Source organism: Syngnathus floridae, chromosome 17, assembly GCF_059516105.1.
Source record: "Syngnathus floridae isolate MCC-2025c chromosome 17, RoL_Sflo_1.0, whole genome shotgun sequence".
NCBI lineage: Eukaryota > Metazoa > Chordata > Actinopteri > Syngnathiformes > Syngnathidae > Syngnathus > Syngnathus floridae.
Window position 1 is genome coordinate 1,074,583 of NC_142429.1, and position 22,645 is coordinate 1,097,227.

The 22,645-nt window shown below is 48.3% G+C and overlaps 1 protein-coding gene across 2 annotated transcripts; it reads right to left on the bottom strand.

Annotated features, from left to right (window-relative positions):
• Positions 1 to 19,383: 19,383 nt before the first annotated feature.
• On the bottom strand, positions 19,384 to 22,541 carry LOC148383116 (janus kinase and microtubule-interacting protein 3-like). Of its 2 annotated transcripts, XR_015853542.1 has the most exons (4): positions 21,667 to 22,539; positions 21,462 to 21,587; positions 21,011 to 21,092; positions 19,384 to 19,418 (listed from the first exon to the last, which is right to left on the bottom strand). XR_015853542.1 is itself a non-coding variant. In XM_088358751.1 (3 exons), exons 1-2 carry the CDS (start codon positions 21,877 to 21,879, stop codon positions 21,471 to 21,473), a joined length of 330 nt encoding a protein of 109 aa, XP_088214877.1. In that variant the 5' UTR covers positions 21,880 to 22,541; the 3' UTR covers positions 20,794 to 21,092; positions 21,462 to 21,470. The 2 variants fall into 2 exon arrangements, 1 of the variants encoding a protein (XP_088214877.1); XM_088358751.1 differs by lacking the exon at positions 19,384 to 19,418 and having other exon boundaries at positions 20,794 to 21,092; positions 21,667 to 22,541.
• Between the last annotated feature and the right edge of the window lie 104 nt (positions 22,542 to 22,645).

Below are 22,645 nucleotides of genomic sequence, written 5' to 3' on the forward strand. Positions count from 1 at the left end.
CTTACAAGTTTGATGTCCCAGCCTGTCATTCTCAGTGTCAGGGTCCCTGAAACCCAATCCGAGACTTCACCTGCAGCCGTGAACAACTACAAAATGGTGCCTGGCTCTGAAGCGCCTTTGACCTTTGGCGAAGGACAAGAAAAGACTACTGTTGTGCTTGGAGAGGGGCAAGTACACTCCGGAGGACAGACAACATCCTCGGGGACGAGAAAAGACAGTGAAAAGCGGAGGAACTCACAATGATGAAAATTGACTCGTTTGAACAATGGACTCATTCAAGAGTGATGGATGGGGTCGCTCTGAAGTAACAACAAAAGAACACCAACTTGAGAGGGTGACGTGCGGCAAAAAGATATGGACTTGGAGTGTCTGACAACCAAATCGCACTCCTTGCTACGGCGTTACCAAATTTGGTGAAGCTTGGTTCAAAGTGGAAGGGAGGTTCATTGTGCACTGAGTTTGACAGAACTGAGGAGATTTGATAAATAAATAAATAAAAATTTGACAAATACGTAGGGCTACAGAGAAAAGCATTATAATCAGAGATTGAACGGATTTGGATAAAACAAATAGGCTAAAACGGTAGGAAACAAGAGCAAGATCTGATATTTTGGCTCATCAAGCTTAAGACGTAGAGGTCGAGTTATATAAATTTTAGAACAGGACATTTGGCAGTCAGGAGGGAGCTAGGTTGCTCAATGTACCTACTCAATACAACAGTAAGGTTTTTTGTACCACAGTGGAGGTCTGATGGTCAGAAAGTTAGGTACGTTCAAGTTTTGACATTCACACAATCATGCATAGGAGTCACACAGCGACAGTTAACAAGACAATGACTGCAATAGGGGCCACCTACGACTGCACCGACAGGAAAAAGTAGAAGCGAGAGAGCAGAGTATGGGATTATATGCTAAAACGTCTGCTATACAGTTACCAATAGGAGATTCTATCAAAAGAAGCTACATGAGAGATGGATTAGAATCCATTTGTCTGTGTGTTCTGTGTGTGTGTGTGTGTGTGTGTGTGTGTGTGTGTGTGTGTGTGTGTGTGTGTGTGTGTGTGTGTGTGTGTGTGTGTGTGTGTGTTCACACCCTGTGTGGGTGCGAGCGTGTGAGGAGAAAGAAGGCATGGGTAAGACAATCTCTTTTAAACCAGGAGGCAATAAATGGGAACGCCCCTGTCATAAATAGTTTTTGGTTAAAGGGAATCATTAGGAAGTGTTCAAACTCTTCCCGCAAACATTCCTATTTGCCAGTTAAATGGGCACTACAATTGACGACGAGAGTTGCAAACAACAGATAAAGAACAGTCCTTGGCAGATTATATGATCAGGACGCTCAAACTGTGTCAAAGACAAATTTACTGCTGCCTGATCTTTCCTCCTCACAGGTCGACAACCCCATCAATCCAGGAGACTAGGTCTACATCGAGGTCATCAAAAGAAGGAACTGGGCCAGCCACGACGGGAGGGACCATTCCAAGTCTTGCTGACTACACATGTTGCATCCAAGGTTGCAGGACCTACAAATGCATTGACGACGACTGCTCTCCAGGAGGAAACTGGATGGGAGCTTTGGACATCACCGCTGTGTGCCAGGATGAGAGAGCCGTTTTCAAGGTGTAAGGGCTCTCCAACCAACATGGCTACACCATCGAACGGAACATACTTCATACAGAATGGCTGGTGGCTTTGTGGTCACAAGGTTGTTGGGTCTAAATACGATTAGACATTAAATCACTCGCTGGAATGAAGAGGAGAAGACAACCAGAACAGGTTTACTCGCGAGGAGAACGATAGAGAAAGCAATCTCAGTTACAACCTCCATCAGTTCTGAGTCCTTTCTCCACGTGCCCCTCTTTTTAATGTTATGGTTGCCCTGGTTACAGAGGCGTTGCTACACTAAAGGGAGGGGGGATTGTGTCTGTAGCAACGCTGATTAGAAAAAGAATGTAGTGTGGTGTGAATTAGCACTTCGTTGTTGGCTCTTGAACCCCCGCAGAGACCGTCCTCAGCCGTCTTCCCTCACAGTTGGCTGACTCCTTCTCGACTGTGGTCAAATACCCTGAAGCACGTTGATTGCCGCTTTGCTGTGGAACAAATGCAACTAGACCTTTGCTAACTTTGTCTACTTGGTAATTAACACATAATAATAATAATAAGTAACTTGTCCTAAACACTTCAACACACATTAAGCAAACGTGAGGTAACCGGTATGCAGTTCCTTAAACAAACATTGAGTAAATATGGGATAACTTTTATGCAACTACTTCTAACTGTATGTAACCTTTAACAAAGAAAAACAGGTCTGATAAACTACAATCTATGAACCAAAACTATATCTAACTGCAAAGGAATGAAGTTCCTGTGAATCAAACAAAGAACATGTCACCTATGCAAATAAGCCTTGCTCATTGTTAGTGAAGGCCTCTTACGGGAATGAAAACACACAGACAGCATAAGGACAGGAAGGATACAAATGGCTGACAGGGATCAAAAGACATCCCTATCACTAAAAAGGAAGAACCTAGATAAAAGGAAAGATAAACTCGTAAAGGCGAGGCCTCCAGGTCTGGCAGGCCAAAGCTTCACTTAAAATTATTCCAACAAAGGTTTATCCGATGCTGCCCGCCAACTGGACACGAGCGTGTGCGCCAGTGTGTGTGACGGAACACACCTACAGACTAGAACATCATCAGCTGACGAAAACGCGAGCATATATACAACTTCTTAGACGTGACAGATGTGATAATGATAATGAGACGTGGATTGCGTAGATGCTGTTCTGTTGAGCATGTTTTACAGAAACTTGATGATTTGACCATCGAAAATGCTTCGCAAGTGATGGATACAATGATGTACTGTTTCTGTGTTTTTCTTTTTCTTTTTTTTATTATTGATAGCATTTTGGTCGCCTGTGGCAACGGGGCTGTGTAAGAATTTTCCTGCTAATAACATCTGGCCAGCAGGTTTTTCGCTTACACAATAAGTTTGATTTGGGGTATTGAGGTAATGCCTCATCTTCACTGGAAAGTGTTGCTATCATTGTTTGTTGTTTGGGGTGGCATAATCATATGATAAATCAGGAGGGAGATGTTAGGGTTTTCAGGTTAGTTTGATCCTATGATTATGTTGGAATGTAACCTGTAATAATTAAACTCGCTTGTCCTGTCTTAACAAAAGTAGTAGAACAAAGTGCTAAGATCTTTTGAACTGATTGACTAGCTGCAGAGGAAGCAATCAAAGTTGTTTTGTTCACACAACATCGTGAAGGACCCCCTGCTGTGCTTTGATCAGCCAGGGGCTTCGGCCATTTGTCTACTCTGACCCCCACTCTCAACCCCCACTCTGTTTCTCTTAATAAATATCCCCTCGCAGGAACGAGGGTTCAGACTTCATTCCTTGAACGAGTGAACTCTCCACCTGCAGGTGTCTAAAAAGGACTTGCTTGTCTCCCGTGTGGTTCTTGCAAAATAAGTTGGAGTGAGCAAATCTCTTACATTTTGGTGCCGTGACCTGGATCCCTCATACCCGCTATCTGGCTGACGAAGGAGGACGTGCTGCATTGTCGACAAGCCAGCGTCCATTAGGAGGACCTGGAGAAGAAAGTCCTGGGAAGAGAATTCTTCGCTGGGCCAGCATCTTAGGTCTGCCTTCGTCTGACAGAGGTGGATTGACGGGACCCGGCAGTGCAACGAACCAAGGGGACAAGTAAGTTAAAGGCCTAAAGTTGTGTGATTGTGTTGTTGTTTGTGAAACGCGTAAAAAGGTAGAAGTGCACAGGAAAAAGTAAATTTTGTGGAAGGAGGGGGTGTTGTAGAGTCCCCCTCTGGATGAGGTGTCTCTTTTGGAGCAGTGGTTCTCAAACTGTTATAAAATCTCTAACACACTTGACATTTTTTTAATTGTTAGTGGAAGCGAGCGGGACCACCGGGAGGCTGTGCGCATGCTCCGGCTAGCCAGAATTAGCTCCGAGCCGCGCGGATCGGCTGTTTACAAGCACCGCGGAGGAGATCGTAGAGCCTCATTCGACTTCCAGCGGCCAGCACACTCGCGCACACCGCCCGGTTCCACCGGGAGGCCGTGCGCACGCGCCAAGTGGCCGAAATCAAAGTCAAAAGTCAAAGTCAAAGTCAGCTTTATTGTCAATTTCTCCACATGCCAAAGACACACAAAGAAACCGAAATTTCGTTCCCCCCTATCCCACGGTGACAAGACATGGCTCACAACAGACAAACAGTAAACAAGTATAACAAAAGCGTGCTGAATAAATAATGAATAAATAACACAACAATACATAAATAAATAATTAATTAAGAGGAGCGTAAAAACGCGTACAGCAGACATTCCCGAAAATAGCGCAACAGTGCCGCACGCTACGCAGAAGGGGGTAGCGAGTTCAGGGCCCTAACATAACCAAATAAGATCGCGCCTAGCGGATCGGCTGTTTATAAGAACCGTGGAGGAGATCGCAGAGCCTCATTGCACTTCCAGCAGCAAGGACATTCGAGCACGCCGCCCAGCTCCACCGGGAGGCCGTGCGCCCGCGCCAAGTGGCCGAAATAAGCTCCCGCCTAGCGGATCGGCTGTTTATAAGCACCGCGGAGGAGATTGCGGAGCCTCATTAGACATCCAGCGGCCAGCACACTCGCACACGCCGCCCGGAACAACCCGGAGGCCGTGCGCACGCGCCAAGTGGCCGAAAATAGCTCCCGCCGAGCGTATCGGATGTTTATAACCACCGCGGAGGAAATCGTGGAGCCTAATTCAGCTTCCAGCTGCCAGCACACTCGCGCACTCCGCCTGGCACCACCGGGAGGCCGTGCGTACGCGCCACGTGGCCGAAAAATGCTCCCGCCGAGCGGATCGGCTGTTTATAACCACCACGGAGGAGATCGCGGAGCCTCATTGGACTTCCAGCGACAAGCACAGTCGCACACGCCACCCGGAACAACCGGGAGGCCGCGGCATTACGCCAAGTGGCCAAAATAAGCTCCCGCCTAGCGGATCGGCTGTTTATAAGCATCGCGTAGGAGATCGCGGAGCCTCATTCCACTTCCAGCGGCCAGCACACTCGCGCACGCCGCCCGGAACAACCGGGAGGCGATGCGCACGAGCCAAGTGGCCGAAATAAGCTCCCGCCTAGCAAATCGGCTGTTTATAAGTACTGCAGAGGAGATCGCGGAGCCTCATTGCACTTCCAGCGGCCAGCACACTCGCGCACGCCACCCGGTTCCACCGGGAGGCCGTGCGCACTTCAACCGGTTCCACCGGGAGGCCGTGCGCACGCGCCAAGTGGCCGAAATAAGCTCCCGCCTAGCGGATCGGCTGTTTATGAGCACCGCGAAGGAGACTGCAGAGCCTCATTGCACTTCCAGCGGCCAGCACACTTGCACACGCCACCCGGTTCCACCGGGAGGCCGTGCGCACGCGCCAAGTGGCCGAAATAAGCTCCCGCCTAGCGGATCGGCTGTTTATAAGCACCGCGGAGGAGATCGCGGAGCCTCAATGCATTTCCAGCGGCAAGCACACTTGCGCACGGCGCCCGGAACAACCGGGAGGCCGTGCACATGCGCTAAGTGGCCGAAAATAGCTCCCGCCGAGCGTATCGGATGTTAATAAGCCCCGCGGAGGACATTCCGGAGCCTCATTGCACTTCCACCGGCCAGCACACTCACGCACGCCGCCCGGCTCCACCTTGAGGCTGTGCGCACTAGCCAAGTGGCCGAAATAAGCTCCCGCCTAGCGGATCGGCTGTTTATAAGCACCGCGGAGGAGATTGCGGAGCCTCATTGCACTTCCAGCGGCCAGCACACTCGCGCACGCTTCCCGGTTCAACAGGGAGGCCGATTCGCTAGGCGGGAGCTTATTTAGGCCACTTGGCGCGTAAGCACGGCCTCCTGGTTGTTCCGGGCGGCGTGCGCGAGTGTGCTGGCCGCTACCAGTCGAATGAGGCTCCGCGATCTCCTCCGCGGTGCTTGTAAACAGCCGATCCGCTAGGCGGGAGCTTATTTCGGCCACTTGGCGCGTAAGCACGGCCTCCCGGTGGAGTTGGGCGGCGTGCGCGAGTGTGCTTGCCGCTGGAATATCAATGAGGCTCCGCGATCTCCTCCGTGGTGCTTATAAACAGCTGATCAGCTAGGCCGGAGCTTATTTCGGCCACTTGGCGCGTGCGCACGGCCTCCCGGTTGTTCCGGGCGGCGTGCACGAGTGTGATAGCAGCTGGAAGTGCAATGAGGCTCCGCGATCTCCTCTGTGGTGCTTATAAACAGCCGATCCGCTAGGCGGGAGCTTATTTCGGCCACTTGGCGCGTGCGCACGACCTCCCTGTTATTCCGGTTGGCGTGCGCGAGTGTGCTGGCCGCTGGAAGTCGAATGAGGCTTCGCGATCTCCTCCGCGGTGCTTGTAAACAGCCGATCCGCGCGGCTCAGAGCTATTTCCGGCTAGCCGGCGCGTGCGCACGGCCTCCCGGTGGTCCCGCTCGCTTCCACTAACCGTTAAAAAAAGTGAGCCTACCTTAAAAGAGTTAGAGTTACTCCTGCCGTTTGCCCGCACAAATTGTCATCGAACGCGGAGCAATGCAAGTGTGCGCTAAGTGCGAGAGTGGTTTAATTTCTCGCCGTGTCCGTCAGAGGGAGGTATTTTCCCGCTCCAACGGCACCGGCAGCTTCCGAACGTCTCCCCGAGCGGTTGGAAGTCCGCGCGGGGGGAGAAGCGGGCCGTGCAAGGTACCGGATGAAACTGGTCGGTCACCGGCGGCGCGCGCGAATGTGCTGGCTGCTGGAAGTGGAATGAGGCTCCGCGATCTCTTCCGCGGTGCTTATAAACAGCCAATCCACTCGGCATGGAGCTATTCCCGGCAACTTGGCGCGTGCGCACGGCCTCCCGGTTGTTCCGGGCGGCGTGCGCGAGTTTGCTGGCCGCTGGAAGTGCAATGAGGCACCGCGATGTCCTCCGCGGTGCTTATAAACAGCCGATCCGCTAGGCGGGAGCTTATTTCGGCCACTTGGCGCATGCGCACGACCTCCCGGTTGTTCCGGGCGGCGTGCGCGAGTGTGCTGGCCGCTGGAAGTGCAATGAGGCTCCGCGATCTCCTCCGCGGTGCTTATAAACAGCCGATCCGCTATGCGGGAGCTTATTTCGGCCACGGCGCGTGCGCACGGCCTCCCGGTGGAGCCGGGCGGTGTGCGCGAGTGTCCTGGCCGCAGGAAGTGCAATGAGGCTCTGCGATCTCCTCCGCGGTGCTTATAAACAGCCAATCCGCTAGAAGGGAGCTTATTTCGGCCACCTAGCGCGTGCGCACGGCCTCCCGGTGGAACCGGGAAGCGTGCGCGAGTGTGCTGGCCGCTGGAAGTGCAATGAGGCTCCGCAATCTCCTCCGCGGTGCTTATAAACAGCCGATCCGCTAGGCGGGAGCTTATTTCGGCCACTTGGCTAGTGCGCACGGCCTCAAGGTGGAGCTGGGCGGCATGCGCGAGGTGCTGGCCGCTGGAAATGCAATGAGGCTCTGCGGTCTGCTCTGCGGTGCTTATAAACAGCCGGTCCGCTAGGCGGGAGCTTATTTCGGCCACTTGGTGCGTGCGCACGGCCTCCCGGTGGAACCGGGAAGCGTGCGCGAGTGTGCTGGCCGCTGGAAGTGCAATGAGGCTCCGCGATCTCCTCCGCGGTGCTTATAAACAGCCGATCCGCTGGGCGGGAGCTTATTTCGGCCACTTAGCGCATGCGCATGGCCTCCCGGTTATTCCGGGCGGCGTGCGCGAGTGTGCTTGCCGCTGGAAGTGCAATGAGGCTCCGCGTTCTCCTCCGCGGTGCTTATAAACAGCCGATCCGCTATGCGGGAGCTTATTTCGGCCACTTGGCGCGTGCGCACGGCCTCCCGGTGGAGCCGGGCGGCGTGCGCGAGTGTGCTGGCCGCTGGAAGTGCAATGAGGCTCCGCAATCTCCTCCGCGGTGCTTATAAACAGCCGATCCACTAGGCTGGAGCTTATTTCGGCAACTTGGCGCGTGCGCACGGCCTCCCGGTTGTTCCGGGCGGCGTGCGCGAGTGTGCTGGCCGCTGGAAGTGGAATGACGCTCAGCGATCTCCTCCGCGGTGCTTATAAACAGCCGATCCGCTAGGCGGGAGCTTATTTCGGCTACTTGGCGCGTGCGCACGGCCTCCCGGTGGAGTCGGGCGGTGTGCGCGAGTGTGCTGGCCGCTGGAAGTGCAATCAGGCTCCGCGATCTCCTCCGCGGTGCTTATAAACAGCCGATCCGCTAGGCGTGACCTTATTTCGGCCACTTGGCGCAAGCGCACAGCCTCCCGGTTGTTCCGGGCGGCGTGCGAGAGTGTGCTTGCCGCTGGAAGTGCAATGAGGCTCCGCGATCTCCTCCGCGATGCTTATAAACATCCGATACGCTCGGCGGGAGCTATTTTCGTCCACTTGGCGCATGTGCACGGCCTCCCGGTTGTTCCGGGCGGCGTGCGCGAGTGTGCCGGCCGCTGGAAGTCAAATGAGGCTCCGCAATCTCCTCGGCGGTGCTTATAAACAGCCGATCCGCTAGGTGGGAGATTATTTCGGCCACTTGGTGCTCTAATTTCTCTAATTCTCACTTTCTCGCTCTTGGCTAGAATAAAAATGGCGCAGAGAGGCAACTTTTCCAACCTGGTTAGGACCATATTTTTCTCTCTCTCTCTCTCTCTCTCTCTCATTCTCTCGTTCTCTCTCTCTCATTCTCTCGTTCTCTCTCTTTCTCTCTCCCTCTCTCTCTCTTGCTCTCTCTCTCTTTCTCTCTCTTTCTCGCTTTATCTCTAACCCTAACCCCTCTCTCTCTCTCTCTCTCTCTCTCTCTCTCTCTCTCTCTCTCTCTCTCTCTCTCTCTCTCTCTATCTCTTGCTCTCTCGCTCTCTCGTTCTCTCTCTCTCTTTTTTTTCTCTCTCACTCTCTCTCTCTCTCTCTCTCGCTCTCTCTCTCTCTTTCTCTCTAACCCTGACCCTGACCCTAACCCTAACCTCTCTCTCTCTCTCTTGCTCTCTCGCTCTCTCGTTCCCTCGTTCTCTCTCTCTTTCTCTCTCTCTCTCTTTCGCTCTCTCTCTCTCTCTCTCTCTCTCTCTCTCTGTCTCTCTCTCTCTCTCTCTCTTTCGCTCTCTCTCGCTCTCTCTCGCTCTCTCGCTCTCTCGTTTTCTCTTTCTCTCTCTCTCTCCCTCTCTCTCTCTCTCTCTCTCTCTCTTTTTTTTAATTTTGACCAAAATAAAAAAGAAAAGTCTAAACTTTAATCAGACTATTCTTAACTCGAACAAAATTCTAAGGGAGTTTTCTTTCCAGACTAAAAGAGAAGATAGAGGCCGGGAGAGTACACATGAGAGCGCCATAGACACATAAAATAGCTGTCTGGCAAACAGGGCTTAGTTGGATAGAATCACTAATTGGTTATTATTATCTTTTAAATGTAGAAATAAATAAGTGGGGAAAACGCTAATAGATAGTATTAAATTGTTTTTTAACATTTTGTTTGATTTTGATCGCTTTTGGGGTGGATATGTTAATAAATACGCTTGGGGACAGTTGGTTGCCATGACAATGTAAGCGTCATCACGGATACTTCCGGCTTGACTAACGTTTACTAGCCACTTGACGCGCACGGCTATTTCGGTTTAATTGCACGGTTTTATTATTGTGGTGGGCGAGTGGATTTACGGACAATAGTGACCGGGTAGTGCGAGTTAACAAAAGCAATCGAAATGTATTCTGTTATTATCACTGGGATGGGTAATTTTAATAATATTATCGATTAACGGGGTCCACTACGACATTTTGCAGGGGTTATAGATACTTCTGGGTTGCTCGTGCAAGCGCTTGTGGGTACTTCCGGGTTGCTAATGCTCATGACGTTAGCGGCGGTACGGCAAAAAAGAAAAGAGAAGAAGAAGGAGGAAGAGCGATTTCGTCCCAAATATGCGATCTTATTAATGTTAGCAATTGAATTTACGGATAAATGGGACTGGTTAACACATTTGAATAATACCAATGATCTTAATGGAAGTTTATTCGCTTTTTAACACTTTGTGGGTTTTAGTTTTGGAAAATATTTGTGGTACGGAAGCCGTTGGGATACTTGGCAAGGGCTTTGAGTACTTCCGGCTTGCTAATGCTAAATAGCCGCGATTTGGGTTAATCGATTTGTTTCCAAATATGTTGTTGCGAATTAAATTTGCGGTTGCAGGGGAACAGTTAACACAATTAAACGGCACAAATGTGTTTTATCTAACTTTATTTAGTGCTTATCACGTTTTAGATAGGTTTAGAGACGGGATTGGTTGACGAGCCGCCGTGACACTTCGCTGAGGCTCATGGGAATTTGCTATTGACAGTGACACCGTGAACCAAGAAAGTGGCGCTGGGAATGACAATCTCCTAAGGTAGAACTGTTCTGGAATATCTATGATAGATAAACGGATGACACAAACACAATCCCTTTGATAAACCAATATCACCGGTTCAAGATGGCGGCGCGTGCACACTCAGCGGCCACTCTCTGTCCCGTTCGGTCATTACTGAGTGTTTGTCCGGCAGTTTTGTGTGTGTTCGTCTCGGGTGATACGTCGTGCTACTAGTGCGGCGGGCATGTTCTGCTTGACATCGGCGGAAGTGGGTTCTATGGCGTTCTGGACTTTGGTGCGGAGAGATTAAGGGCGCTCGGACTGCTTCGTCATGGAGCGACGCCGGACTGGCCTGCTCTTCCTCCCCCGGTTGGACTGCGTCGTGAGCTCGGACTGCTCCAGTCCTGGAGCATTGTTTGGATGCGTCGGCAGCGGGTCTGCGAGGCAGCGGAAGAGGGGCCAGCGCGAAGACGTCGGGCCAGGCTTGCGGCCAAACCAGCTCGCCCAGCCGTGCCTTCCATTCTCCTGGCGTACGTTCGTTCGTGGACAGTGCGTGCTTGCTGTGTGCTCGTGTTCACAGTGGCCTGGTTGACTGTCATCTTTCCGGACTCTGCTGTGCATCAGGAGCGGCTAGCGTGCTATCACTCTTACATGTTCATCTTCTTGTTTTATTTTTCCTGTGTTGTTTACTTGTATGTGCGTTGTGAACTCTGTCTTGTCACCCTGGGATAGTGAGAAACGTTATTTCGATCTCTTTGTGTGTCTTGACATGCAGAGGGATTGACAATAAAGGAGACTTTGATTTTGATCATTTGCGTGGATATAATGGTTTAAGGGTTTTACATCACAATTGGACTACAGGCATACCTCCAATTATGCTGATAAGCTTGGCCAAAAACTTAAATGAAATATTATAATATTTGGTTAAATACAAACGTACGTAATGATGGTTTATTAAATGAATCAATAAATTAAAAGAGGCAAAGACTGACCTATTGATCTTTTCTGTCTGCGTTAAAGCTGGGCAGTTGACTGGACAAATAACTGTAATTTTAATTGACTAGGTAGACACACTCCAGGGCTCGATCAACCCCGGCGGGGCCTCCCTTGGGCGAGGGTGTCTGGTGATAATGGCCGAAACACTCTGAGACCCCAAGGTGAAGTGTCTACGAAATTGTGACGTTCAAATTACCCACAACAAGGATGACTTAATTGGACTCTTTGTAAACAAAACGGTTGGTTTTAAAACAATATATAATAAAAAAATATATTAGTTCAAACACAACTAAGAGTTAATAGACACAATTTAAGACAAGGGTAGTCTCTAGTCGTACTTTTCTGTCGCTTTTCACTGTATTTCCATCTTGCTGGCCGAAGACCTGGGTGGCGCCTCAGCTACTCGGGGAGGTTCTGGCAGAGGTGCAGTCTCACTTCGACGTCCTTCGTACCCAATCCAGATTTTATGTGACCTGGTACGGCGAGGTTTACTGGTGAGACATGCGTAGGCCCGTGCCTTCCGTTGCCTTCTATCTAACCGACAGGGTCGGCGGACCCTTTGGGGAAGGTTTAGCGAGTAAAACTCAAAATACCTAACCAGCCAGTGCCCTTCGGACATCCCAGTATTACCTTAAGCCAAATTATCGGGTCGCATACTTTGCGGGTTTTGGTTGAGATGCTCGCATTTCCCATTGCCTGGTTAGGACCATCTCTCTCTCTCTCTCTCTCTCTCTCTCTCTCTCTCTCTCTCTCTCTCTCTCTCTCTCTCTCTCTCTCTCATTCTCTCGTTCTCTCATTCTCTCGTTCTCTCATTCTCTCTTTTCTCTCTCCCTCTCTCTCTCTTGCTTTCTCTCTCTCTCTCTCTCTCTCTTTCTCTCTTTCTCTCTAACCCTAACCCTCCCCCCTCTCTCTCTCTCTCTCTCTCTCTCTCTCTCTCTCTCTCTCTCTCTCTCTCTCTCTCTCTCTCCCTATCTCTTGCTCTCTCGCTCTCTCGTTCTCTGTCTCTCTTTTTTTTCTCTCACGCTCTCTCTCTCTCGCTCTCTCTCTCTCTCTCTCTCTCTCTCTCTCTCTCTTTCTCTCTAACCCTAACCCTGACCCTAACCCTAACCCTAACCTCTCTCTCTCTCTCTCTCTCTCTCTTGCTCTCTCGCTCTCTCGTTTTCTCTTTCTCTCTCTCTCTCCCTCTCTCCCTCTCTCGCTCTCTCTCTCTTTCTCTCTCTCTCTATCTCTCTCTCACCTACGACATTTTGCAGGGGTTATAGGTACTTCTGGGTTGCTAGTGCGAGGGCGTGTGGGTACTTCCGGGTTGCTAATGCTCATGACGTTAGCGGCGGTACGGCAAAAAAGAAAAGAGAAGAAGAAGGAGGAAGAGCGATTTCGTCCTAAATATGCGATCTAATTAATGTTAGCAATTGAATTTACGGATAAATGGGACCGGTTAATACATTTGAATAATACCAATGATCTTAATGGAAGTTTATTCGCTTGTTAACACTTTGTGGTATGAGTTTTGGAAAATATTTGTGGTACGGAAGCCGTTGGGATACTTGGCAAGGGCTTTGAGTACTTCCGGCTTGCTAACGCTAGGCTACCCAATCCAGATTTTATGTGACCTGGTACGGCGAGGTTTACTGGTGAGACATGCGTAGGCCCGTGCCTTCCGTTGCCTTCTATCTAACCGACAGGGTCGGCGGACCCTTTGGGGAAGGTTTAGCGAATAAAACTCAAAATACCTAACCCTAACCCTAACCCTTTTTAAACACAATGAGTTGTACTTACTGTGTACGCTCTAGACGGTCCACTTGCAAGCAGAAAATAAAGATATTTCTGTTGATAATCGTCGTGTTTGTATCCGTTGTCTCGCTCAAGGCCATTGCGCCCACAGATTTGAATTTTGGCGAGAGTTCAGCCTATTGACGTCATTTCCGCGGTGTAACATATCTGAAACGGCAAAGTTAAGAGTAGAGTTAAATAAAGTTTTTAAACAACGCAATAATTTACAACCGTTGACCAGTCGAAATAATCGTCGAAATTTGGCGTCTGTGGCTGGAAGCAGACGCCGAGTTCGACGTTCCTCCCAAACGCCACACTCCCTCGCTTTTCAGGGCTACAAAAAAAAAACATATTTTTCAAAACAATGAGTTGTAATTACCTTGTACGTTCTAGACGGTCAAGTTGCAAGCTGAAAAAAATATTTGTCTTGTTAGTCGTCGTGTTACTAACCGCTGTGTCTTGTTTGCCAGCATTGCCGCTTTCCTACTTCCTGTTGCAAGTCACGCCAACGGATTATAATTTTGCCGTGAGTTCCGCCTATTGACGTCATGTCCGCGTCACATGACTGCGACATAATATTATCTAAAACTGTTTGTGCGGTATTGTGTTGTTCTGTGCGGTATTGTGTTATTATGTGCGGCGTCGTGTTGTTCTGTGCGGCATCGTGTTGTTCAGTGCGGCGTCGTGTTGTTCAGTGCGGCATAGTGTAGTTCAGTGCGGCATGGTGTTATTCAGTGCGGCATGGTGTTATTCAGTGCGGCATGGTGTTGTTAAGTGCGGCATGGTGTTGTTCAGTGCAGCATGGTGTTGTTCAATGCGGCATGGTGTTGTTCAGTGCGGCATGGTGTTGTTCAGTGCGGCATAATGTTGTTCAGTGCGGCATGGTGTTGTTCAGTGCGGCATGGTGTTGTTCAGTGCAGCATAATGTTGTTCAGTGCTTCATGGTGTTGTTCAGTGCGGCATGGTGTTGTTCAGTGCAGCATAATGTTGTTCAGTGCGGGATGGTGTTGTTCATTGCGGCATGGTGTTGTTCAGTGCGGCATGGTGTTGTTCAGTGCGGCATGGTGTTGTTCAGTGCGGGATGGTGTTGTTCAGTGCAGGATGGTGTTGTCCAGTGCGGCATGGTGTTCAATGCGGCATGGTGTTGTTCAGTGCGGGATGGTATTGTTCAGTGCGGCATGGTGTTGTTCAGTGCGGCATAATGTTGTTCAGTGCGGCATGGTGTTGTTCAGTGCGGCATGGTGTTGTTCAGTGCAGCATAATGTTGTTCAGTGCGGCATGGTGTTGTTCAGTGCGGCATGGTGTTGTTCAGTGCGGCATGGTGTTGTTGAGTGCGGCATAATGTTGTTCAGTGCGGCATAATGTTGTTCAGTGCGGCATGGTGTTGTTCAGTGCGGGATGGTGTTCAGTGCAGGATGGTGTTGTTCAGTGCGGCATGGTGTGTTTCAATGCGGCATGGTGTTGTTCAGTGTGGGATGATGTTGTTCAGTGCGGCATGGTGTTGTTCAGTGCGGCATAATGTTGTTCAGTGCGGCATGGTGTTGTTCAGTGCGGCATGGTGTTGTTCAGTGCGGCATGGTGTTGTTCAGTGCGGCATAATGTTGTTCAGTGCGGCATAATGTTGTTCAGTGCGGCATAATGTTGTTCAGTGCGGCATAATGTTGTTCAGTGCGGCATGATGTTGTTCAGTGCGGGATGGTGTTGTTCATTGCGGCATGGTGTTGTTCAGTGCGGGATGGTGTTGTTCAGTGCGGGATGGTGTTTTTCAGTGCGGCATGGTGTTGTTCAGTGCGGCATGGTGTTGTTCAGTGCGGCATGGTGTTGTTCAGTGCGGCATGGTGTTGTTCAGTGCGGCATAATGTTGTTCAGTGCGGCATAATGTTGTTCAGTGCGGCATAATGTTGTTCAGTGCGGCATGGTGTTGTTCAGTGCGGGATGGTGTTCAGTGCGGGATGGTGTTGTTCAGTGCGGCATGGTGTTGTTCAATGCTGCATGGTGTTGTTCAGTGCAGGATGGTGTTGTTCAGTGCGGCATGGTGTTGTTCAGTGCAGCATAATGTTGTTCAGTGCGGCATGGTGTTGTTCAGTGCGGAATGGTGTTGTTCAGTGCGGCATGGTGTTGTTCAGTGCGGGATGGTGTTGTTCAGTGCGGCATGGTGTTAAGTGCGGGATGGTGTTGTTCATTGCGGCATGGTGTTGTTCAGTGCGGCATGGTGTTGTTCAGTGCGGCATAATGTTCAGTGCGCCATAATGTTGTTCAGTGCGGCATGGTGTTGTTCAGTGCGGGATGGTGTTTTTCAGTGCAGGATGGTGTTTTTCAGTGCGGCATGGTGTTGTTCAATGCGGGATCGTGTTGTTCAGTGCGGCATAATGTTGTTCAGTGCAGCATGGTGTTGTTGAGTGCGGCATAATGTTGTTCAGTGCGGCATAATGTTGTTCAGTGCGGCATGGTGTTGTTCAGTGCCGGATGGTGTTCAGTGCAGGATGGTGTTGTTCAGTGCGGCATGGTGTTGTTCAATGCGGCATGGTGTTGTTCAGTGCGGGATGGTGTTGTTCAGTGCAGGATGGTGTTGTTTAGTGCGGCATGGTGTTGTTCAGTGCGGGATAATGTTGTTCAGTGCGGCATGGTGTTGTTCAGTGCGGCATGGTGTTGTTCAGTGCGGCATGGTGTTGTTCAGTGCGGCATGGTGTTGTTAAGTGCGGCATAATATTGTTCAGTCCGGCATAATGTTGTTCAGTGCGGCATGGTGTTGTTCAGTGCGGGATGGTGTTGTTCAGTGCGGGATGGTGTTGTTCAGTGCGGGATGGTGTTGTTCAGTGCGGCATGGTGTTCAATGCGGCATGGTGTTGTTCAGTGCAGGATGGTGTTGTTCAGTGCGGCATGGTGTTGTTCAGTGCGGCATTATGTTGTTCAGTGCGGCATGGTGTTGTTCAGTGCGGCATGGTGTTGTTCAGTGCGGCATAATGTTCACTGCGGCATAATGTTTTTCAGTGCGGCATGGTGTTGTTCAGTGCGGGATGGTGTTGTTCAGTGCAGGATGGTGTTGTTCAGTGCGGCATGGTGTTGTTCAGTGCGGGATGGTGTCTTTCAGTGCGGCATGGTGTCGTTCAGTGCGGCATGGTGTCTTTCAGTGCGGCATGGTGTCGTTCAGTGAGGCATGGTGTTGTTCATTGCGGCATGGTGTTGGGAACAAGTAAGACGTATTTAATTTATTTATTGGGAAGTAGTAAGAGCTATTGAATTTAATCTATGTATTATATTCTATTGTATTGTATTCTGTTGTATTCTTTTGGATTGTATTCACACTAACCCCACTAAAACTTCAGCCCACAAAAACTCGCCTCTGGCGCCTAGCCTCTGGCACTTAGCCTCTAACACTTAGCCTTTAACACTTAGCCTTTAACACTTAGCCCTTAACACTTAGCCTTTAACACTTAGCCTAGAAGGTGAATAAATAGGGTTAAAGGTTGAGTGAAGGGACCTCGTTTTAAACTACTTTTTTGAAAAGGAGTGGGAACAAGTAAGACGTATTTAATTTATTTAATGGGAAGTAGTAAGACTTATTAAATTTATTTAATCTACTTTTCTTCCCAGGCAAAATTTGATGTGCTGCAATTCCAAATTTCCAAAGTGAATGAAGGAATGAAGTCCTTTAAATTATGATTTTGTATAAATACTAGGCATTAATACAAAATCGACGGCACAAAATGGGTAGACTTTACTTGTTTGAAAAGGACTGGTTACAAGACAGACTTTTTTAATTTATTTAATGGGAAGAAGACTTATTTAGTTTAATTGATCTATTTTTGTTCCCTGGCAAAATTCAATTTGCTGCGATTCCAAATTTCCAAAGTGAATGAAGGAAAGAAGTCGTTTAAATTATGATTTTGTTTAAATACTAGGCATATACACAAAATCTACGGCACAAAATGGGCAGACTTTACTTGTTTGAAGAGGACTGGTTACAAGACAGACTTTTCTGATTTATTTAATGGGAAGAAGACTTATTTAGTTTATTTAATCTATTTTTGTTCCCTGGCAAAATTGGATTTGCTGAAACTGTATTTTGCCAAATCTTGACTTGAGACCTGATAGGAAGTATTAAACGCTTAGTTAAATCAATACAAGTTGGTAATAAGAGCGAGTAATGTTGGTTGAACCGATGAATGAAGGTTGAAAGCAATTTAAATTATGATTTTGTATAAATACTAGATATTAACAGAACATCTACTGCGCAAAATGGGCAGAGTTTACTTGTTTGAGAAGGAGTGGCTTATTCAAAACTAAGATTTATTTAATCTGTTTGTTCCCAGGCAAAATTGGATGTGATGCAATTCCAAATTTCACCACATGATGGTGCCCAATTTTGACTTCATAGGACATATTAAACACTTAGCTTGTTATTATGTTCAAGGTAATCAGATTTGTTTATTATTCTAATGGCCTCTTCAAAACTATTCTGGATTACTACTTTGGATCTATTCTACATTACTTGGCAACAACATACTCTGTAACAGATTAGGCAGTATAATCACATATGTTAACTTGAGAGTGCCCACACTCAATCTACTTATCGTGATGTGTTAAATCAATTACTGTTAGACATTATTTTTCTGATAATCTACCAAATCTTTGAATTGAAGAATTTGTGATTTAATTAATAGCTTGTTGTTATGTTCAGGGTAATCAGACTTGTATATAATTCTAATGGCCTTCTTTTGAAAACTATTCTGAATTACAACTTTGGATCTTATATTACTTTGCAACAATCTACTCGGTGACAGATTAGGCAGTATAATCACATATGTTAACTTCAGTGCCCACACTGTATTTATTTATGGTTATTTGTTAAATCAAGTACTGTTAGACATGCAATAGGAAGTGTTTAACATAAATGTTATGGCTACTCACCATTGTAGCTCGCTCCTGGTCAATGATACGAGCCTCTTCTTGCAGTGGAAAACTTGCAGCCAACAAACACCATGGAACCTAAAGGAATGAAATTAAACATTAACATTTCGCCTCGACCAATTTTCACACGTACAACGCAACGCGGCTACACTTCTGCTATTACAAACGTAAATCTCCTTAAACACAATGAGTGTTACTTACCGTGTACGCTCTAGACGGTCCAGTTGCAAGCAGAAAATAAAGATATTTCTGTTGATAATCGTCGTTGCTCAGTGGCTCACGGCCATCGCGCCAACAGATTTGAATTTTGGCGGAGGTTCCGGCAATTACGTCATATCCGCGGCACATGACTGCGACGTAATACCCGCTTATCTGAAACGGCAGTTAAAAGTAGAGTTACATCAAGTTTTCTTGGAACCTAAACGAATGAAAGAAAACTATCATTTGGCCACAACCAACATTCACAGATACAACACAACGTGCGGGGTTGAGGTTAAAGATTGAGTGAAGGGCCCTCGTTTTAAACTACTGTTTTGAAAAGGAGTGGAAACAAGTAAGACGTATTTAATTTATTTAATGGGAAGTAGTAAGACTTATTAAATTTATTTAATCTACTTTTCTTCCCAGGCAAAATTTGATGTGCTGCAATTCCAAATTTCCAAAGTGAATGAAGGAATGAAGTCCTTTAAATTATGATTTTGTATAAATACTAGGCATAAACACAAAATCGACGGCACAAAATGGGCAGACTTTACTTGTTTGAAAAGGACTGGTTACAAGACAGACTTTTTTAATTTATTTAATGGGAAGAAGACTTATTTAGTTTAATTGATCTATTTTTGTTCCCTGGCAAAATTCGATTTGCTGCAATTCCAAATTTCCAAAGTGAATGAAGGAAAGAAGTCGTTTAAATTATGATTTTGTTTAAATACTAGGCATAGACACAAAATCTACGGCACAAAATGGGCAGACTTTACTTGTTTGAAGAGGACTGGTTACAAGACAGACTTTTCTGATTTATTTAATGGGAAGAAGACTTATTTAGTTTATTTAATCTATTTTTGTTCCCTGGCAAAATTGGATTTGCTGAAATTGTATTTTGCCAAATCTTGACTTAAGACCTTATAGGAAGTATTAAACGCTTAGTTAAATCAATACAAGTTGGTAATAAGAGCGAGTAATGTTGGTTGAACCGATGAATGAAGGTTGAAAGCAATTTAAATTATGACTTTGTATAAATACTAGATATTAACAGAACATCTACTGCGCAAAATGGGCAGAGTTTACTTGTTTGAGAAGGAGTGGCTTATTCAAAACTAAGATTTATTTAATCTGTTTGTTCCCAGGCAAAATTGGATGTGATGCAATTCCAAATCTATCTGAAACGGCAGTTAAAAGTAGAGTTACATCAAGTTTTCTTTTTTAATCAACGCAATCATTTACAACCGTTGACCAGAAAGAATCGTCGAAATTCGACGTCCCCCCCAAACGCCACACTCACTCGCTTTTCAGGGCAACAAAAGTACTTCTTTTTAAAAACGATGAGTTGTACTTACCGTGTACGCTCTGGACGGTCCAGTTGCAAGCAGAAAATAAAAATATTTCTCTTGTTAGTCGTATGTTACCATCCGCTGTGTCTTTGTCAACATCGCCATTTTCCTACTTCCTGCTGCGAGCCACGCCCACGGATTTAAATTTGGGCGGAAGTTCTTTCCATTGGCGTCGTTTTTGCGTATAGCAAATCCGATTGGTTGGGAAGGGGGCACGGTTATGCAGCCGAGGGGTCCTGTGATCGGTGGGATGTAAAGTAGGCGTCGACGTCACGTCCGCGTCACGTGACCACGACGTGGCAGACGTCATATAGCAACCGCTGTTTTGTTTAGTAGACTTACAGTTGTTATGCATTGACATAACGGCGCACACACCAAATAGATTTAAATAAATTAAATAATTCTTCTGCCCACTCCCTTTTAAACAAGTTAACTCTCCCCGCGGATTTGAATTCCGGCGAAAGTTCCGCCCATCGACGTCACGTATGTCACGTGACCACGACGTGGCAGATGTCATATAGCAACCGTTGTTTTGTTTAGTAGATTTACAGTTGTTATGCATTGGCATAATGGTGTGCACTCAAAATACATTTAAATAAATTAAATATTTCTTCTGCCCACTCCCTTTTAAACAAGTTAACTCTGCCCACGTCCATTGACGTCTTGTCTGCGTCACGTGACCACGACGTAGCGACGTCATATAGTAACCGCTGTTTTGATCAGTAGACTTACAGTTATTATGCGTTGACATAATGGCGCACTGGTTAGCATGTCCACCTCTTAAGCATGATGTTGCGGGTTCGACGCCTGATCAATGTTAGCATGGAGTGAGCTGAAGTGCATGGCGCTGAAGATTTGAATCTTTGAAATGCGCTGAGGTCTGACATATCAGGCAGAATGGTTTGCCATCACGTTCAACAAAAAATAGAAACTTTCCCACTCTGATTAAAACGTCCTGTGTTCATCTACATATTTTCGTTTTGCTGTGCATCTTTTCCCTGCCATTTCGAGAGCCCAATTGACACTCATAGTTTAAAGAAATGTGTTTGCCCATCCTACTTTGTGGAATTTCACCACATGCGCTTTTGACCAAAATACCAAATTGAAGTCAAGTGAAGCCAACACGCACAACCCCCCCCCCCCCCACCCCCACACACACACACACAAATGTTGATATGAACATAAAAGAGCCGCATGCGGTTCGGGAGTTGCGGCTTGGCCAAACCTGTACTATACAACTTTATTTGTATAAAATTTTCACAACAGCTGTCACACAAACAAAGCGGGAAAAACCGAAGACGTGCGTGTTCCGCCCACGCTGGATTTATTTGCACCGTTGAAAAGACACCGTATTGCCGCAGATGTGGCAAAGAGTACTTTTGGGCATCTGAGACGGAAGGATGTCCAAAGCATCACGTCACCTGCTCTGGTAGGCATGGTGGTGGGACGTTGAGGTCAACCGCTTTGGGGTTGGCTGAATCTTTGATCGCAGGATGCCACACACTTGAAGACAGAAGCAGAAAAGCAGAGCTAAATGCAAAATGTACTCACCGGTGACTCCAATTTTTTCCCCCCCTGAAGAAACAGCTGGACGGGTGGCCCCGGCTGGCCAGTGGGACTCTTGTTATTCTGACCCTTTTTAGTGCGCGTTTGGGGCAACAACCATTTTTTGTGGCGCTCTCTTCTGGTTCAAAAGTGCCCTGCATGTGAATTTGCTTTTCCTGCCTTCTGATTGGATGAGCGCCGGTGTGACGCGGTGCCTCTGTCACCGTGGCGGGGGGTATACGTTGGCATCGGAGCGTCTGCCAACGTCTGAGACCGGCTGGCAGTGTATCGGAGGTGTCGAGTGCGGTGCCGCTGGAGCTCACTCACCAGCTGGTGTTAGGGCCACAGAATGAAGGCCAAGGAGAAGAATAGAAAGAGAAACAGAAACTTCTCCTCCAATTGTTTGATTTGTCTCTTCTGAGATTCGATGAATTCTTTCAGCTCTTTGTTCCTCTAGGACGGACAAATGGAAAGTGGCATTCAAAAGCCAGTAAGCGTGCAAGTAAGTGCCGGGCTGGCTTTGGGCCCTTACCTGTTGCGCGCTGTGCAGCAGATCCATTCTCTCTTGGAGGATGCAAGCGTCGCGCTCCCTCAACTCGCACATCAGGGCTCGCTTCCATTGGTCCACGGCGCTCCTAAGCTCTTCTCTCTGATCCGCCGTCAGCACGTCATTCACGCCAGCGTGGCTGGCTTTTTCGCCGTCCGTGGCGGGGCAGTCCCGCTGCGGTAGCGCCTCGTACAACATGGCCTCCAGCTCCAGGATCCTCTGGGCCGCAATCCTCGTCCATCAGTGGTCCGGCGGGAGATTTGAGGGCGGCTTACCTTATGAACCTGGTCCATGGAACACTTCCTGAAGTCCAACTCTCCTGCGTGAATGGCTATCCCACTCAACCCGGTGTCAGATGACCTCCTAGGGCCTAGCACACTGGGCCAGATGGTAGCTCTGCTCCTGGGGCTGATGGTGTTAGCCTCCTGGAGGTCCGGTGTAGACCGCAGGTCCGGCGTTACTGGCACGCAGTCACCGACGGTCACAGGTCCAGCGTTGCTGGGATGAAGTGCAGCACCGACCGCGGGTCCAGCGTTGTTGGCTCGAGGTCCGGCAACGGCAGCGAATCCGGCGGCGTTGGAGTGGGACACTAATGCGACCACGAGTCCAATTGCGCCGGGAGGATTCCCAGTGGCGGCCGCGGATCTGGCGTCGCGCTACGATCCGTCAGCTTCGGTTACTTTCATATCAGCTCGGCTCTGAGAAATCCGTGCAGCAACTTCAAATGAACTGAAACACACACGACAGCGGCAGGTACACTCACGACCGAGCGAAACTCCCGCTCACTGTCAACTACTCATGATGAAGTGCTTCGAAAGGCTGCTTAAAGGTCACATCGTTTCCAAACTCCCCCTATTATTTGACCCGTTCCAGTTTGCCGACCGGCAAAACCGCTCCACTCAGGACGCCATCTCCTCCGTTCTTCACCTGAGCCTGGCTCACCTGGAGGAGAAGAACACCCATG

Bases quoted from the DNA above. Each gene is read 5' to 3' on its own strand.
- LOC148383116 (XM_088358751.1), bottom strand. From the start codon at position 21,879: ATGTTGTACGAGGCGCTACCGCAGCGGGACTGCCCCGCCACGGACGGC. The intron at 21,588-21,666 runs GTAAGGGCCCAA...TGTCCGTCCTAG, and splicing joins TGCTGCACAGCGCGCAACAG to AGGAACAAAGAGCTGAAAGA.